General features: G+C 44.3%; 1 protein-coding gene across 1 annotated transcript in view; it reads left to right on the forward strand.

Moving 5' to 3' along the window:
• Window positions 1–18,863, forward strand: part of EPB41L4B (erythrocyte membrane protein band 4.1 like 4B) — a 160,174-nt gene that overhangs the window by 99,743 nt on the left and 41,568 nt on the right. Inside the window, exons 16-17 of the mRNA XM_075140834.1 lie at window positions 12,732–12,913; window positions 18,601–18,716. Of these exons, the coding sequence (XP_074996935.1) occupies window positions 12,732–12,913; window positions 18,601–18,716 (298 nt within the window). The remainder of the gene's footprint in view (window positions 1–12,731; window positions 12,914–18,600; window positions 18,717–18,863) is intronic.

Genomic DNA, 18,863 nt, shown 5'->3' on the forward strand with positions numbered 1-18,863 from the left:
ACCGCCTTCTGAATCCAAATGAAGCACGTTCTCAGGGGTACCTGTTGAACTGTGTGTGCAAACATTCCCCACCCTATTCTGAAGTCTATTAATTGCCAGCCTAAAATCTTCTTTTTACAAGTCCAGCATACACTTAGAAACTCTTCTGTAATCTGATTACAGGTGATAAACACTATCTTTGCGTCAATTTGGGGGGACGGGGGGCGGGTGTGTGTGAGTACAGCGCTAGCCATCTGAGAAATTACACTGATCCCAAGTCCAGCGTGTCATCGGCTGCATTCTTCCACGCGCTGGAGAATTGCTTGGTACGTCTTGGCTGAGGGTATCTTCTGATCGTCTCTCTGCATACCTTCCTCCTACGTTTAATAAAGCTGGAAACCAGTTCTGCCCCAGCAGAGCTCAGGCCTGGCTCTCCACTCTCTGTATTTGGATTTGCAGGGGGGTTACTTTTGCCCTGTAATAACCTTGTAATCCTGCGTCCTCTCCCCCAGGAACTGGTGGGGAAATCGAAAAGCTGGCGATACCACATCTGTAACTTGGGCTGAAATACATCGCTCTTCAGCCCCAGCCAGGCCCTGGCACGCAAACTAATGACTATTATTGAATACTGAAATACGCTACTGAAATACAATACTGAAAGTGTTGGCACTTTTGGTAAATTGTTTTAGTGTTGGCTTTTTCTTTAAACTTTCATTTTCAGCTATTTTTCTCTAGGTGATGTGAGTCACAGACAAAGTGAACAAAGGGATCGGGTTTTGTCATGCATTTCCAAAGCTGGCAGTCAGGGGTTTGCACACTTAAGGAAAAGAATCGACAAGTCCTTCCAGACCCTTTTATCAGTGAACCCATGTGCAAATTGACCAAAAGGAGGATTGCTTTCTCACATTGTGGATGGGAACAAAGCATATATTATGGCCTTGTGATGTAAAATGTCATTTTTCCTTCCTTCTGAATGAGTGTTGCAGAAGACGTCTCTTCAGCCTGCAAGAGAAAGACTGTTAGAGCTTGCAAGTAATTTTGAAAATGGAACTTCAGCTGCTGGCAAGGAGTGCGCTGGGGATCGTCTAAGATGGGAAAAAATGAAATTGAGTATATCACTTGCTTCTCGGACATCAAAGTTGGCTAGATGGAGCCCTCTAAGGGGGAGGAGGAGGACAGTTCAGTGCTGCAATCATCTGTTTTCAGAGGAAGTTTTCCACCAATTATTCCAGTTTGTATATCAAGCAGGCAGGCTACTGCTACCTAGCTCGAAGGAGAGAAGTTTCGATGCGCACCCATCTAACCTGACACACCAGATATCTGGAAAGACTGTTGATGATGAGTGGTTTTCCTCTTACTCTGCAAAGGAGAACCAAGGAAAGCAGATGTGTAGGGGAATGCTGTCATTGCAGCATTGCTAATGGTAGCCAAAGAGACTGCTCGAGCCAGAGCTGCTACAGACCAGCTGGCATTCATGGACATAAAATAGGAACTGTATTTTTCTAAATTGATCTCAGACTGTGTGTCTCAGACTGTACTTTGAAAAGGGACTGATCCACCGGGACCCTAGCTCCTTTTGTTAAGACTGTGCTAGCCAAGAATCTCCGTTCGGAGCCAGCTTGAACTATCACTCTGCTGGTCAAGCCCCTGCACCCTAACCAAACGTGTGCTACAGTGTGAGATTTCACATCGAGATTTCAAACCATTTCAGAATAAATACTTTTTCCTGCTTTACAGTCAAACTGCAATTGCTTGGAAAAACACAGTGCTGTTAGGCGTGCTCCCAAGTTTTAGTGTTGAAGGACCTGCAGGAAAATCAGTCCTCCTTTCTCAGCAGGCACCAGACACATAGGAAGATGCAGCTTTTGGACAAAAACAATACAAGTCAAAGCAGATAAGGAAAAACATAATGTAAAGGGACAGACCACACCTTTCTCTCTGTCTCTTGCATTGCAAGAGTACATTGCAAAGCACTGTGTGATAATGATGAAGACCTTGTTCGGCTTCCCTAGTTTTCCATGTACTTTGTACCTTGAAGCGACTGGCCAAATAGGCTTCCTTTCTGAGTGCATGTGCTGTTGCTCTTGTTGCCACTGTGTCACAAAAAACAGATAAAAACTTGATTCAGCTGGAGTTCCTCCTTTGGTATGAGTCACTTCCAGTAACAAAGCTTCTACGGACTAAATGATGCTCTCAACTACTTACTAATGACTGTTTCATGATGGTCCTTTAAAGCAAAACAACTTACTTTCAAACAGTTGGTTTCACAAGCAGTAATCTGAATTTAGTTGTAGAGTTCACAAATCAAGCCTCTCTGTGCACTGTCCACTGCACATATTAGTAGGCCGCTACAGAAAATGCAAGCATGCATGTAATAACTTGCATATTGCTTTTAATTTCAGCATGTAATAACCTTCAATTTTGAACCGGAGGAAAAGGACGTGTTTAAAAAAGTACAGTATCTCCTATCCAACTTTCCTAAAGACGGTGATTTTTTTTTTCAGATAGAGTCTTGGCAGACTTGGCACAGAAGGAAGATTGGTGGGGATGGGAAGTTCCACCAGCCTGATATCTTAGACCCAATGTTTCTTCTTTGTTTTGTGTTTCTGGAATAATGGCTTTCTCTTGACTCTGTGGGACTACTCCTTTTGGTTTGGTGGTGTCTTATCTTCCATGATCTGTTGCGTGTATCTTTTCAGAAGAAATCCAGTTCATTTTCTCTCTGGCAGAAGAAGCATTCATGATGACTGCCTTAGTCACCATACCTTCTGAGAACTGAGGAAACTTCCAACTGAAAAATAAGATAAATGTTGAGCTAAGGCTATTGGAAAACTGTTGGAAATGCCCCTAGGGCTCTGTTTTCAAATTGCCACCACAGTTCCGCTTCCACTTTTGATTGTTTTTTGTACTTTTTATCTCCTAAGTTTGTAATGTGCTTGTTTTTTCCTTTTCCTCTTTTCCTTTTCCTGATTATAGTATGACCTTTAGCTTTAAACTATCAAACAGTAAAACCTGCAACTGATCATATCAAGGATGAAGATGTATTGAATTAAGCAAGAACAGATGTTTCAAATAGGAAACGTTTGGAAAACCTGCAGTTCCTGGCTTAGCAATGTCATATGTTGAAAGATTATGAAAAACGGTATTTTTTTAAATGAGGCAATGAAAAACCTCTTTTACTTCCTGCGTCCTGAAGAAAATGAAAGAAGTGGCCACACCTAATTAGTAGTAGGAAGTACTGATCTAACACAATTTAAACTCCAGATTAGAAGGTAATTATTTATACCTTCTCCTCCCCACCCCCCCAACTAAACCCGTAACAATCTGTGCTGGAATTGTAATCGCAATGGTTTACCTGCCATTACCAATTTCTGCAATTTTGAGAACCCTGGAGAAGTAGAAATACAAAACATTAATACATCTCCAGTGCCCCCTAAATTGTGTAATGACGCAGCAATGAACTCGGTAGCTAAACAGATGACAAAGTAGCTGTGTTCAGGGCCAAGCCCCTGAATTTTGAGGGCTTGTTGGCAGACGCAGCAGGGCCAGCATCTTGGTGTCCCCGAGCCGAGTCTTTCTCATCGGTTGGAGTGTAGGAGTCAGACAGGAAGGAGAGAAGAGCTCAGGAAAAAAAATGGGCCAGGGAAACAAAAGGTCAAGTAGAGGGTTTAGGAGAAGCAGAGTTTTACAGTGGAACATGCAATGGGAGGAACTGGAAAAGGAAAAGCGATGAAGTCTGCTAGAAACTGCGGGAATGGAGAGGAGGAATGAAAGAGGCAAGGGAGCGTTGAGACTTCAGCGTCTGTGTCTTCAGCACCTGGAGCTCACTGAGTCAATTAGCAAGGCTGATTTGAAGCAAGGCTTCAAGGATCTTGAATGTGAAACTGGATACTGCTTCTGTATCAAAACTTTGAGCCCAGGAGGGCTCCGTTTATTATCATTCATTTTCAGTTTCTACTGTTGTATTTAATGTGTCTCTCTCATTCTCAATTTCTGACTTTAAAAAGAAGTCTGAAAATCACTTTTAAGATAAAATGGACAGTTTCTGGCTGTAACTCAGATGGTTGCCTGAGCGTTGCAGTGAGAACAGAGGTAGGACAGGTTGCAAATTTGTAAATAAGAAAGCCCTTGCTGTGCTGAGTGATTGATTTTGTGTTACTATTACCTGTTAATACTGTCGTCTGAGCAACTAAGTGAAAAATTCTGTCCTGCCTTGATAAGAGTTTTTACTTGCTGCACACTGTACCTGTTCGGTGGCTTTACTGGTAATGTGTTAAAAGGGTAAAAATCTATAACCTAAACTGAAGTCGTTTGTGTGGCAATGGTGTCAAGTATGTTCACGCTGGACTTTAAAGTTACGGCAAATTACTGAAAATTCAGAAGACCGCATCTTTCTTTGTAGGGCATTAGCAACATTCAGAATCTGAATAATTTAGAAGCATGAAACTTCTACAGTTTGATTAATTTCTTTAAAAACATGTTTTTTCAAGGAATTTCAGCTTTTTAGGGACAGAGATGGAAAGGAGATTTTGTAAGATGGGAGCATATTGTTAAGGGAAGCCAAATCCAATGGATTGGTTTTAAGGCTAAAGTGGTTTCACCTTCCTAATCTGCTAGATGTGAGGCTGCTGTAGTTCCTGGTTTCTGAGCCCAGCCTGTAGAGATGCTGAGCCTGTATTCCAGAGATGTAAATACACATAGAGCACACATTCAGCCAGCCATGCAGAGCAAAAGAGGTGGAGAGCAGTGCCTTCTCCAGCACCCGCAGACACAAACAGCAGCACACAAACAAGGGGCAGCACAGAGAGCTCAATCCTGTATGCATACACCCCCACAGAAAGTAGGACTACAGTTAAGAACATGGCCTAGACTGCAGTGATCAGGGCTTGACCAGCCACGCATACTGACCAGCAGCTTGCTTACATATGGCTGGTCCCTTTTCTCCCCCTCCTTTCCATTTTCCCATGTTTGTTCTTCCCCAATGCGCATGGATTCTCCCGTTCTCTTCCCTTGTCTCCTCTCAGTTACCCCTGCTTTTTCCACGTATTGCTCCCAGTTTTGCTATGTCCATACTCAAATTTCCCAAGGCTACCTAGGTAGATTGGACCTTAGGTGGTATTACTGATTTGGTTTCCTAGGCAGTGCTGGCCTTGCAAGGTTGTTCTCTCCAAAAAGTCCCTGATACTCCCCTTCAGTGCTCTGTGAAGTTTGGCCATTTCTCATGTAGCTCTCCCTTAATTACCTCTGAAATCCGGCAATCCGTCAGAGCACGCTCTGTAACATTTGGTAGCTGCTGACGCTTTCATCTGTTATGTCCAGCAACTTACTCTGTCACATCCCGTGGTTTCTCATGTTCTCCTCCGTTAGCTAAGCCTCAGGCCTGTGCCTGCTTCTCTGTCTGCGTGCTTTGGCAGGTATGTGATACTGAGTGTCCTGGTTTCGGTTGGGATAGAGTTAATTTTCTTTCTGCTAGGTGGTGTGGTGCTGTGTTTTGGGTTTGGTATGAGAGGAATGTTGATGGCACATTGATGCTTTAGTTGTTGCTGAGTAGTGCTTACTCTGGTCAAGGACTTTTCAGCTTCCCATGCTCTGCTGGGTGCACGAGAAGCTGGGAGGGAGCATAGCCAGGACAGCTGACCCAACTGGCCAACGGAGTATTCCATACCATATGACATCATGCTCAGAACATAAACTCGGAGATGTGGTCTGGAAACGGGGAATCGCGGCTCGGGGAGGGGCTGGGCATCGGCACAGTTCCATTGTGCATCGCCTGCTTTGTATGTTTATTGCTGTTGTTATTATTATTGTTACTACTGCTCTACTTTGGTTTATTTCAATTATTAAACTGTTTTTATCTCAACCCACGAGTTTTCCCACTTTTGCCCTCCTGATTCTTTCCCCCATCCCACTGGGGGAGGGAGGGGTGGGGTGGGCGAGCGGCTGCGTGGTGTTTAGTTGCTGGCTAGGGTTAAACTACGACACTGAGGAAGGGAGAGAGAGATAGGGATGTGCTTAGCTCCAAGGACCTGAGTTATTTAATGGGTTAAGTGGTGGAAAAGGCTGTAGCGTGGTCAGCAACCCGAGATCAACTGCAGGCTGTCTCGGAGGCCTAAGTTCTTGTTTGGTTTTGCTCCTATTTTAATCTGAGCTAGCTTGCTTGGATTAGCCACCCCAAGTTGTTTTATTTCCCAAGGCCAGGAATACAGTGTCTGCCTGTGACTGAAAGGGGAAGGCAGCACTGACTTGGGGGAGGATTTCATCTGTCTTAGAAAATTTTGTGTCTGCTTTTCAGAGTTTTTCTCATCTGCAAGGACATCTGGGACAGTGAATTTTTTTGACAGGTGATTAAATATCATTAGCTATCGTTATCATTAATTAAAACCATTTGTAAATGAAGAAAAGCAAGTTTAGTTCCCCAGTGGGCATATTTTGCATGACAGTTTTGCAAGGCAGTATTTTTTTAACGATCTTTATGTGGATAAGGTGAAATCTGTGAGGACAATGGCGTTGTCGAGTCAAGATTTGTTTCTTGATATTTTATTAGAACATGCTTTGCTGCAGGCTCTGTTCTTCTTGTGGAGAATTCCAGATTACTCCTGCTTCAAAACTTAGTTCAGCATCTTGTAATGCAGGAAGCTGCTGCGTATACTTTCATCTCCTACAGGAGAAATTCTCCTCACTCCTGTCACCATTTCTGAATACATATTTCCCCATTGCCATTTTCTTTTTCCTTCCAAGGTTGGTTTGTCTGTCTGGGAGGAGGCTGCTGGCTGCCCGCTCTGCTTTCTGAGGTGTCCCTAGGAATGGATGGGGACTGCTGATCATCCCTGGCAGCAGGGAGAGAAATCTGCAACACATCTCCCCAGCCTTCCCTAAAGGAAGCAAATGGGCCAGCTCTCCTGTCATCTGGTGGTGTCAGGGCAGAGCATGGAAGTGTAACAGCGCTGTCAGGTTTAGTTATACTTCTCACAGTTTAGGAAGCCAGTTCTGGCCAGCAAAGAGGTCTTGGTTACATGGTGCAGGAAAAAAAACAACATAGGTTTGTTTTTAGTGACCTCAATCCTCCTTTATGTAGGAACACTCACTGCTTTTATATGTCACAGTCCTTGGCTGCAAAAATGAAACTTCATCCTCTCTCTTTTATAAGCAGTCCTCCTGCCATGGTCTGTGTTCCCTTCTTGTATAACGCTGAGTCCTCTCAAAGTCTTTTGCTTCAATCCAATGGTTCTGGCCATTAATAGATACTCATGCAGAACACCATCTTCTTCCTATCCCCCCGTTTCCTCTTCATTCCTGTCCACAGGGAAATTTCCAGAGTATGCAAAATTCCTAGGCTCTCTGTGCCACGTTACATGCTCTAGCAACACAAGGGGTGTGTGAGATTCTAACCGTGATTAAAGGAAGTTTGGCTAAAAATTCCGTTGGGTTTGTTTGGGATTTTTTTAACTTCTTTTGAAGCATGGGCAGGGAATAAAGCCAAAGTCTTTTTTTTTCCCCCAAAGGGAGAGACTAAGCCCAAAAAAATTAATGTTTGGCTTAACATTCCCCCAGCTGCCACACTGAAGCTTCATGTGCATTGACTGCTTTCATTAGATTTTTGAGAGTCTCTCCTCCATGCATACACATTAATACACATACACATTAACATACACTTTAACAGTTCCATTGACAGTTCCATTTGGGAGCACATCTAAAGCCCATTTTGATGTTGGAGAAGGTATTGTTACGATATGGTGATGGGTGAAATGTCTCTTATTAGGGAGTGAGGTAGTTGGGGGAGCCTCCCAACACATTCAGTAGGAAGCCAGCTGTGTGGATTTGAGCTGCCGAAAGCTGCACAAATCAGTCAGCCTTGCTCTGAGCTGCGGATGGGGGAGGATTGAGAGGGGTTGTGGAGATGTTTCATGAGGATTTTCAAATATTAGAAAATGGCAGTGGTTTGGTGCAGAAGCAGTGTTCAAAGCAAGGGGCAGACTTGGGTGTGGTATTTGTTGAAGTTTATTAAAAAAAAAATCATAACCAGACCTAGACGCCTGGGATTTTTTTAAACCACTGTCCAGCTATAGCAGGGAGGGTCTAAACTCAATGCAGAGCCATCTGAGAGGCACGATAGTTTGAGCCTGCTTTCTGCTATTGCCCCACAAGCCTCCCCAAGGAGGGGGGAGAAGAGAGCCCCACCGTTTGCTCTCCAAGTGTAACTTCAGACAGGTGGGAGATGCCTACAAGAACAGTGTGGAAGAAGGGGACATGGAGGCGTATGCCTGCTCTGGGACGCAGGTGAAAGATGTTTTTGCAGGTCTGCACTGTTACGTTCTACAGGAGAATGAGGATGGCAGCTGGGAGGATGGCATGGAAAGGCGATTATTACTTTTTGAAAAAATCTCTTGTCACTCACAGGTTACACCAAAATGGGAAGTCCTCTCACACCAGGCCTGTCATGGATGAGAGAAAAGACCTGAACGGGTTATGATCTTAGCACATGAGAAAGTTTAGGATGCAGCTCAGGAGGAATGATAGTATGTTTGTACTCTTAGGTGTGAGTAACCTGCTTCACAGCTCAGGTTGTGGGGAGTGGAAACCTGGCCAGTTTAGGAAAGGATCTGGTGTACTTGAGGATCAGAAGTTGAACATGAGTCAACAACCCCAGGCTATTTAGGAAAAAGCAAATTTCATGATCCAGTGTATAAACAGGAGTAGATCCCGTAGGACATGGGAAGCAACCCCCTTTGCAGTGCATTTGCAAGGCCTCAACTGGAATGGGGTGCCCAGTTCTGAACGTCGGAGGCAGAGCAGGGAGCAGCTGGGCGGACGGGGATGGCAAGACATATCAGAGCTGTAGGAAGTGTGTGACGTGTGACGGGCAACTGAAAAATTTAGAGCTCTTCAGACTCTGAAGGGAGATGTGAAGAGCCATTTTCAAAAACACAGGTTTCTGTAGCAAGAAATAACCTGTTCACTGTGTCTGTGATGGATGGGAGAGGAAATAGCAGGCTTAAATTGCAGTAAAGGAGACAGGATAAACAAAGTAAGTGCAGGCACGGTGAGACACTGGAATCGATTGCACAGGGAGGTCATGCAGTCTCTGCTAGTGAAGGTGTTGAAGATTCAGTTCAGCCGATCAGTTGGGGTAACGTAGGCCCGCTTAGTTCAGTTTTGAGGGGAGAGGTGGATAATTCAGTCTTTCAAATACTTTTCTGTTCTGATCATTTTTCTATGATCTCCCAAGACTGTTGTATGTGTGAGTTGTACACTAGAGGCATGGTTTGGTAAAGTAGCAGATGGCTGGAGCACATGAAATGTAAGAATGTCAACTGAAAATAGCTTTTAAAGCAAAGGGTAAGGAGTATAAAATTGGGATAGAGGACTAATAATGTAAATAAAATTTAAAAAATGGAAAAAGTAATCAGAAGATACATGTTATTTGCCCGGTTCCTCAATATGCTGCCTTTTTGGTCAGAAGAAAGTAATGATGTGAGTTTGAGGCTAAAGGCCTAAATACCAAGTGACTTGTGAACTTTGAGTGGCTTTTTTGAAGTTTCAGCCTCCAGTAACTGAATCTTCAGGAGTGCTTTGCCTGAGGGAGGGACAGAGAAGGAAGAAACGTTTTCTTCCTTTACAGAATAGCCTGTAAGGCCCTGCCCCGTCTTTCTTAAAGAACAGGAATTGGTTGTATAGGAAGCAGCTGGTTCTTGTTGAGAAAACTACACAGGTAAATAACAGAGGAAAAAGAGGAAACCTGCAGGACAGCCAATTGACTATTAAAAGGTAAACGTTGGCATACTAGGAGGGCCAAAAGACAAATACAAGAGAAAGGATGAAAACTGGTACCTGTCCATGTATGCACATAGTCTGAGAGCATTACTTGATGTCTGGGGAGGAGTATGAAAACATGGAGGGGTGAGGATATGGTCAGAAAGTTGGTTCATTGAAAGTAGTGATTTATTTGCATCAATGGGTTGGGAAGGATGCACGAGCACATTATCTGTTCAGGTAAGCCAGACAGAAGCAAGCAATAGAAAGAAAAGTTGATGGCAAAAAGATGCATGGCGGGGAAAAGTTCGGAGTCTCTAGATTTAAGAAAGTGGAAGAACAGAAATGTAACTGAAAAACAGATGTGATACATGGTAATAATGATGCCACCTTGTAGAAACTGCACTAAGATGTCCAATGTGCCCCTAAATTATATAGTAGAGAGTACACAGAAAAGGGATTTGGACTATTCATGATATTTTTGTTTGGGTACTGTCAACTCTTCTAGTAGCCTGGCTCTGGGGCTGCTGCAAGCCCTGTTGTTTATGATCGTTCAGTAACTCATCAGTCTAGTAGTGAGGGTATGGGTGCGAAAGTCTTCCTCAGCTCAACCCCATATCTATCAGAAGTGCAAGAGTTGACTGACTATTGAGATGAGTTTGCCCCAATATCTGTTGGTTGCTGTCAGCCTGGAAGAGTGCAGAATGACCTACAGCCTTTTAAATGGGCCAGCAGTTTCAACATGGGATTTCACACCAGAGTGCACTGCCTGGGTATTGACACCCTGACTGGAGCTTTGTGACTTTCTGTCCTCAAGGACTTCAGTGCACACCTGAACATCAGCTGTGCTAGGCTAGCTCTTTACTCCTTTGAAGTAATGGTCTCCCTGCATTTTACATGCTGTGAGCCCTCCTCTCTGGGCAGTCAAGAAGTATGCCTAGAGAATTTGGTGCGTGTTTGACCTCATGCCAGAGGGGTTTTGGCTCATTCAGTTGCTCAGCTCATTCCCATTTTAGCATGGAAGCTACCTCATGCCCATAGCAATATGAGGAGTCAATGTAAGGATTTGGTGTGATCTCGTTCATTTTGAAAAGACCGGTCGAAAATCTGCTAAACCAGCCTGCCAGCGGGTGAAATAAAAGCAACTCGCAAGCACGTGGTGTTTTTTGTCCTGAAAAAAAATTGAATCATAGCCTGAAAACAAGGATATGCTGAGGCTCCAACCCAAAACTGATCATATTTCCAATATGGGTTTTAAGCATGAGAACAAAACTAGCTATCCTCTCAGACAAAAAATGTTACTTCAATCTACGGTGCTTGAAGGGAGAGTTCAGGAGAACTGTTACAATTAGTGTGCAATCTCACTAGCTTGTACCATTTTCCCCCAGTAGGCACTTGCTTGATTTGATGATAACAGTGAAGATACAGCGCAGTTTCAAAAGACAGACCAGTCCTGAATTATCTGAGCTCACCAAAGCTGTCCCCTGTGGATCAGACCCCTATTTGTATTGTTTCTTTAAGGCAAATAAGGCATCAGAAGTGCCTTTATTGGCAGTCGTTGCTACATGCCGGGAACCTGCCAAGATTAATATACAAAACATTCCCCTTCCCACCTCCTGCTTTCAAAAAGTAACCAGCATAAAAGTGTTATTCAATTACTACCCAGTCAGAAACCTCATGTTGTCAGAAGTTGTTACTAAGACGACAGTGGTTATTAATGATGTACCGAGTTGCATGCTTCAGCATATCTTTGAAAATGATACAGATGTGTTTATTTGCAGATGACTGGTTAATTTTGCTTTGAATCAGTAAGTAATCTGCAGAGAACATAAGTAGCAAGTAGTGAGGTATAATTTATTCATTGTTCCTTTAATTAGTCCGTTTGTCTTTATTGCATATTGTCATGTTTTCAGCTGCTGTTAGTAATAAAAGCAAACTGAAAACCCATGCAGCTGAGGATATAATTTCTTTAGCATTTTTCAAATGAGCAGGGGATTCATCTTTTCTTGGAATGAATTGATTTACTACAACTACTGTCTAATGCAATACTATAGAATAAGTTAAAACCTTATAAAAATTTTAAGCGCTCCTCTGAGGAAAGCGCATTCAAGTCATTTACAGTATCTATTACAGTATCCATGTAGAGTTATCTCAGTCTTTTTTGGTTGCTGGCATGGAGAGAAAGTATCGTTTCTAGAAATTCATCGTCATTTCAACCAATAAACTGAAACAGCATCAGTTAAAACTATTGAAGAAAACCAACAGTGTCATTTGACACCTCTGAGGTAGAGATGGTGAATTAAAATTTCAACGCGTCTCCATTTCTCCATATATTGTAGACTGACACCAGTTAATTTCCTAACTAAACATATGCAAAAAAAAAAAAAAACAGTTAGTTTACCAGCACAGGTATGATTCCTTTTTGACCAAGTGCTATTTTGTATGTTGTTACCTGTAAAACCTTTTCTTTCCAACAGGATCTTTCTCCATTTTTTTCCCAAGTCACAAATTTTTCATACAGCTATTTTGCACCATAAATTTGGAGGCCTGAACTTTCTCAGGAATGTAATGTTATACTGGGACTGTTCCTTGGTCTGGTCTTCTGACAATTTTACTTTAAAGGAGTTATTGTTTGCTGCCTGACCACTTTCCTATCCTAGGTGAAGCTGCAAATTCCTGCAGGACAAATTTTGAGAATCGTATTGCATAAGTCAGTCAGAATTTGACTTGGCATAAAAGTCTAAGCAGAGATTGTGTAGTGTGTAAAAAAAAAACAATTCTGATATTAAAGTCATGCCAAACAAGCAGAGGCATCCTTTTTCCTCACCTTATGAGTCTCCTGTTAACAGAAAACTGTAAAGATTTAGGATATACCTCATTAAAAATTTTATTTATGGAAAAGCTATGCATTTTTTTCCCCAGAAAGTTTGCACTCACTCTCTCCAAAAGTACAGTTTGTCCTACTGTTTACCACTCTAATTTGAACTGAATTTATTTTGTAGCTATCCCTTGAACAACAGTGATCTGCATCAGTTCAACATTGAGGAGAATGGTGGAACACCATATACCACAAAAATGCCTGCAAGGCACCACCACCACCACCGTCATCACCACCACCACGCGAATTACGGCGCCCTTGCTCCTGACAGCAAAGACATTGTTTCTGGAGTTCCAAACCCAAACAGTAAGTCCACTGCAGTGAAAGCCATTTCAGTAACTGTGCTGCTTTCAGATTTGTCTCTGGCAAGGAGGCAAAGGAAAGGAAAGGAAAACAACACACTTTCTCTCCTTGAAGAATATGCTTCCTGTTATTATTTGCTAGCTTTGTAGTATGTGCAAATGAGACAAGATTTGCAATTTCTTGGCTTTGCTATGGGGTTGCGGGATTTGGTGTTAGGTTGGTGTTCCATAGCTGAACAAATACCCAATTAGTCACAGATGCTGAGTCTCTAGCCACTTGGCACAGGCTATTTTTTCGTTGTTACTATTTATTTGTATAGTTTCACAAACCTCCTCTTCTGCCATTGTCTTTTGCTGATCTGCCCAGCTGGCCTTCAGCACTCATTGTTTGGATCTGACTCTTGCTTTCATGTCTGGACACAAACAGCAGAAATTTTGGAGCACTGGGCAAACAGCATCTTGCTCTTAATTTGGTTAATGGGAAAAATTCCAGCTCAGCCCTACCTACCATGACTGGAGTATGCTTGCTTGCTCGGTGGAGAAATTCTTGGCCTGTAGAAAGCAAAGAGGGGAGAAGCCTATCTGTTCCTGATGCAACCTTGGGGAGTTTGGATGAAAGTCTCTGCTGCTGAATATGTACAGACTTTTTTAAGGGTACATGGCTTGGCCAAATGTTTGTAGGTTTACACAGGAACTGGAACAGAAACACCCCTGCCATTGAGCAATCCTACTTCTTGCTCTCCAAATTTATAATCTCTGCACTCTGCAGTGTGTGAGATGCTGAAGCTGTGTAAGAATTTCAGAAGATGGGCAAAACAAGGTATGATGTATTATTTTCCTTGCCTCAAGGGGACGCTAAGTTCTTCCTTTGCCTAGTTTTTGCATTTATAATTGTAAATCACCCTGACATAGGCATCCATTATGGAAACTTTCAGCCTGGGTAGTTAATCTGACAACATTCAAATTCCTGAAACCAGGATCTTGTAATGGACGGTGCTGGTGAGCTTGACTGTAGGCTGTCCCACCTCAGCAGTGATGCACAGGCATCTACCTGCACAGGCACTTTAATCAGACTTTGTGTCAGAAACCCAGAAATGTTTTCTTTAATTTTCTTTCCCAAGGAGAGGGAGGTAACGGTTTTTAGGAGGGAAGCTCAAGAAATAAAATGCAAGGCATTATAGACGTTTAGGGAAGGAATCCTAAGCAGCAATACGAATTGCTTGCTGGGGCTTTCAATGAAGCTACTCCCTTAGGAGCAACCTCCAGGAGACGTGCTGTGCTCCTCTGTCTCTCATTGATTTTACACTCCACGCTGGTGTACCTTCCTGCTGCGAAGTGCGTGGGGCTGGCGTGGCGCACCGCCAGCGCGGCCTCCCTCCGCCTGGTGCTGCCGCGGAGGCCCGGGGCGGGCTGCCGGGCACTCCTGCCCCACCGACGGGTATCCGCATCTCGGCCGCGGTCTGCAGCGACTGGCGCTGGCCGGGAGAGCTGCGCAGACCACCCCGTTGGGCAACTGCCGGGCGGCTCGCCCTGGCCGTGCACCTGCTGGGCCTCGGCCAGCCGTTCGCAGGGCCGCCATGAGCAGCAGCTGAGCTCTGGCGGCGGAGGGATGCTGACGAGGCTGAGCTGGAGAGCCTCGCCCGGGCAGCGGGAGGCAGTGACCTTTCTGGGGGGTGTGCCAGCCGATATTTTTCTTTCCCAAATTAGAGTTGAAGCATGCCAGGAAATTCAGTCACAGCCAGATATGCCGCTGCTGAGTGTCCTGGCCCTGAGGGCACTGCAGGCCCACTGCCTCTGTCCCCCTCCTTGGGGGTCCTCCTGTCTTGCCCCCAGCCCAGGGCCCCACATCAGCCCCCCGGGGCTTCAGCCCCTGCCCCAGCAACGACGACGCAGGGCCAGTCTCCAGCTCCCCACAGCCCTGCCATGGGCCCTGCCGAGCCGGGCCCACCCATAGAGCAGAAGGTACTTAAAGAAACAACAGCAAAAAACACAGTACAGGGTGTTTATTCCAGGTCTGTGTCTCCTCTTAGGCTGCACTGCTTTTCTACTCCTCCTTGTTGGTGAAATAAGCTTAGAAAAAGCTTAGGAAAGCATAAGGGCAGACATCAGGAGCGGTTCTGCTCATGCCCGGTGAGTGTTTCCTGCGAGATGAAATGTGGGGCCCAGGAGGCTGCGTCCCCCCAGGTGTGGGGAGGGCGAGCTCTCCCCCCGAAACCCCGCGCCGCTCGGGGGGGCACAGCCTCCCCAGCCTGTCCAGCAGCTGCGATGCTCTGAAGGGGACTTCAACAGCTGAGACATGCACGTAGCACCTATTCCTGGAGATAGATTTACCTTTCTCTTTGTTTTGTCTGCTTATGGCTGGTTCATGCTAGCTATTTGATTAGAGAAAAGGGAATCGGTGCCGGTTCCTGACATGGCCTAATGCCAGCAGCACCAAATGCCAATTCCTGGTTTCTCTAAGGGAGCAGAAAGGGACAGGGGCACCTCCGAGGGGAGGCTGTGGTGCAGGCACACCAGCTGCATCCAGCTGAGCTGGTCAGGCAGTTTTGCGTCCCGTGTGCCGCTCTGTAAGCTGGCTTATCTTAACACAGGCATGCTGCGTTAGACCTGGCATGCTCAGGCTGTTGTTTACACCGTTAGAGCGGTGATGGTATAGATAGGACCACTTCCCTTAAAATGCCGAGTCAAAGATACTCGCAGCTTGGGGTGACAGGTCTGGGTGCCTTTTCAAGGCTGGTGCTCAGTGGGTTTGTTTTGTTTTTCATGGATTCTTTTAAATGCTGCTCAGGCTATTTCAGCTGAGAAAACCATCTTGTAGAGAGCCTGTGGAAACGGCTCGTAGTGTATGTGCTGAAATGGTTAGGAGCATGCTGGCTGTCAGTCGGTTATCTAGGACGGCACACATGGCAGAGTGTGTGGGACAAGAAAACTCAGGCAGAGAGGAGACACTATCAGGGGTCTGCATCAGGAACCTGGGAACACGGGGGATTGATGCCTGGCTCCAGGCCAGGTGGAAAGGCCACTGTGGGGAAAGTGTTTCTAGGAAGTACGTGGTCACTAAACTGGGGACACTCTCGGGGAAGAGCATGCTTGTGACCAAAATATCTCAAGTGGAAATGCCTATAGAGTCAAAAGGTCTCATGGGGGGAATATGCTATTCCAGTGGAAGCTTCCCCATGAGGCTGACAGAGGTGAGGCTGTGCACACCAGTATTTCAGTTCGGCTACCTTGTGGTTTTCCAAGGGACCAAGGGCATTTTGTGACTTATTCCAGTTCCTATGGACTGGACTCATCTCTGAGCTGGTTTTAAATTCATCTGACGTGGAACCCATATGGAGTGACCCACCCATATGTACCCGGCATCAGGTCAAGAGAGGGAGAAGGCGTCTGCCTTTCCTCCACTTACATCTATTCTGATAAATGCCAAAATTCCAGCGCAATTTGCAGGACATGGTCAGGAGAGAGGAAAACGACAGCCAAGGTTCCCTTTAAATACTGGTGCATGTTTCTTAGCAAACACGCAGCCCAGGATTTTGTTACAGAAAACAAACCCAGGCCAGACCTGCCTGATTTTTCACATTCCAAGTAATTTGTCTACTTCAATTACTGGAAGAAGTGAAATCCGGTGAAACAAATCTGACGTGTGTGTTTATGAAGGCAGTTCAGCAGAAGATGTTGTTTACCTGCATTCGGCCTGATTATTGTATTTGCAATGCTCCCCTTCACCTCAAAGCTAACGTACACAGATCGTATCTTTTTATGCAGCGGATCTTCCCCTGGTGTATTCGCAGAATCCCAGTCCCAGGGACCGCTGTGTTCAACAGCAGTTAGCCTTGCAGCGCCAGCACGCGTGGAGAGGGTGAGCCGCTTGCTAAGCCTAATTGGCATGGCAACGTCGTGCATGGATTACCAGGTGCACGTGAGCAGATCCACCGGCAGCAGCTGGGGCTATCACCAAAAGCAGATGCCAACAAGTATGCAATGTACCTCGCAGAATTTTTATGACAGAAAATGGCGAATGAGAAGAGGGAGCCCAGCTTGCCTTTTGAACTCTGGGCTGAGCTTGCAGGTTATCACTTAAAAAAAAGATATCCTTTATTCCTAAACTGCTCGCTACAGAAGTCCTTGTGTAACCCTGAGCAGAGAATGGTGTAATACAGACTGAGTTTTGGGTTGAAAACAGTGCTTTGAAAAACCACAGTGCTGCCAGATCCTTTCTGGAAATGAAAGCTTGGTTTTGCCAAGACTTAATGCTGACTCAGGAAATGTATGCCTTTTGTAGGACTTCAAATTTTTGCCTTTTTTTTAATCTATTTTCAAGGTTGAGTTAAAAGGCTAAGCTAGCTAGCTTGTTTTCTGGAGCTCTTCCTTTAAACAAAAAAACAGCTTAAAAGTTAGTTTTAAATCATAGCAAACTTGAATAATTTAAATAAGGCACTTTTTCCCCTCTGTGTTGTTTCTCAACAGGAAAATAGAATAACTGTGTTTCTTAAAAAAAAAAAAACATCATCATGTCTTATCTTACGGCTGTGGTAATTCATTCCTGAGTATAATCGGGCAGTTTCACAGTCTCATATCCATGGAAGCAGCTGTGATGTGAGAAATGCCGGACTCTGGCATCACTAACTTGTGATGAGAGACCACCAAGGAGAGGTTAATGCTGAATTGTCACCCCTTCTAGGACATTATTACCTCAGGGTCTGATAATGTTTCACCAATGCTAAAACCAGCTTTTTGCTTATATTCCTATAAGCTGGTTTTAGCAGTTTGTCTCTAGTCAGCAAAGCCCTTAATGTATATTTAAACAGCTGTAGAATTAGATCTTGAGTGAGTAATATTTAATATTCTTAGGACAGCTTAAGAACCTGATCCAAACAAAACTGCAGTCAGTGCAAAGTTTTATTGATTTCAGTGGGCTTTGAATTAGACTCCAGAGATTACTGGATTGTTCCCAACTGTTATTACCTAGAATTCATGGCAAAAAGAAATACAGGAGGACACATGGATTTGTTAAATCATCACATGATGAAGCTCATTTTTCTCAGAGGACTTGCAAATATACGTATATGTATATAGATACACACACATATATATGTATATATACATCTATATATATATACACACACACACACATATGCCACACCATCGCCAAGATGTTGGCAGAGACCTTTCAGGGCTGTCTCAAAAAACATTTTTCCTTGTCTTTCTGTGTCGGTGGTTTGCTCAAAATCTCTGTTGACAAAGCACAGCAAATTCTTGACAACAGTCTTAAGGAGGCTGGCATATAAATAAAGATGTCTGAGAGAAGCCAAAAGCTATACTCTGATCTCCTTACACATCACATGTTCTGAGAGTGGCACCTTGGCTGCAGAAATAATCCCTCTGGTGTCAACTGAGTTTTAGAATATATTGGGGGGGGGGGCTGGGGGGAGCGTAAGGAGAGAAGCTGGCAAAAGCCCTGCTGAAATGTAGGGATGGGAGAGAAGGAGGAGGGGGAGGAATTGTTTTCTAAATACAAAAAGGAAAAACGACCCAACAGGCATAATTATGAAACATTTTAGATGGTCTTACGGGGAAGATGGTTTGCTGACCGCTGGCTCTTCAAATGCAGCTGAGTGTCTTGCTCTGTGGTTCTTCTGTAGCCTCCCTTCAGACTGTTCTTTTTCTCTCTTTCTTTCGGGCATCTTTTAGAACTGAGCTCAGGACTTCCCCTTCTTTATGATGAAACTTCTCATCTGAAGAAAATAGAAACGGAGAGTGTGAAGGTAGTTGGACCATGGCCAGCCCTGCACGTCAGCATGAACAAGGTATAGCATATACATACATACTTTTACATATATATGCCAGAGAGCCCGTTTGTCACTTCATATTCAAAAGCTTCTGCTTCTTCACCACCAATTCAAATCAACATTCATCTGCAACTGGCTTACTTTTTAATCACCTCTCACCATCTC

Source organism: Calonectris borealis, chromosome 2, assembly GCF_964195595.1.
Source record: "Calonectris borealis chromosome 2, bCalBor7.hap1.2, whole genome shotgun sequence".
NCBI lineage: Eukaryota > Metazoa > Chordata > Aves > Procellariiformes > Procellariidae > Calonectris > Calonectris borealis.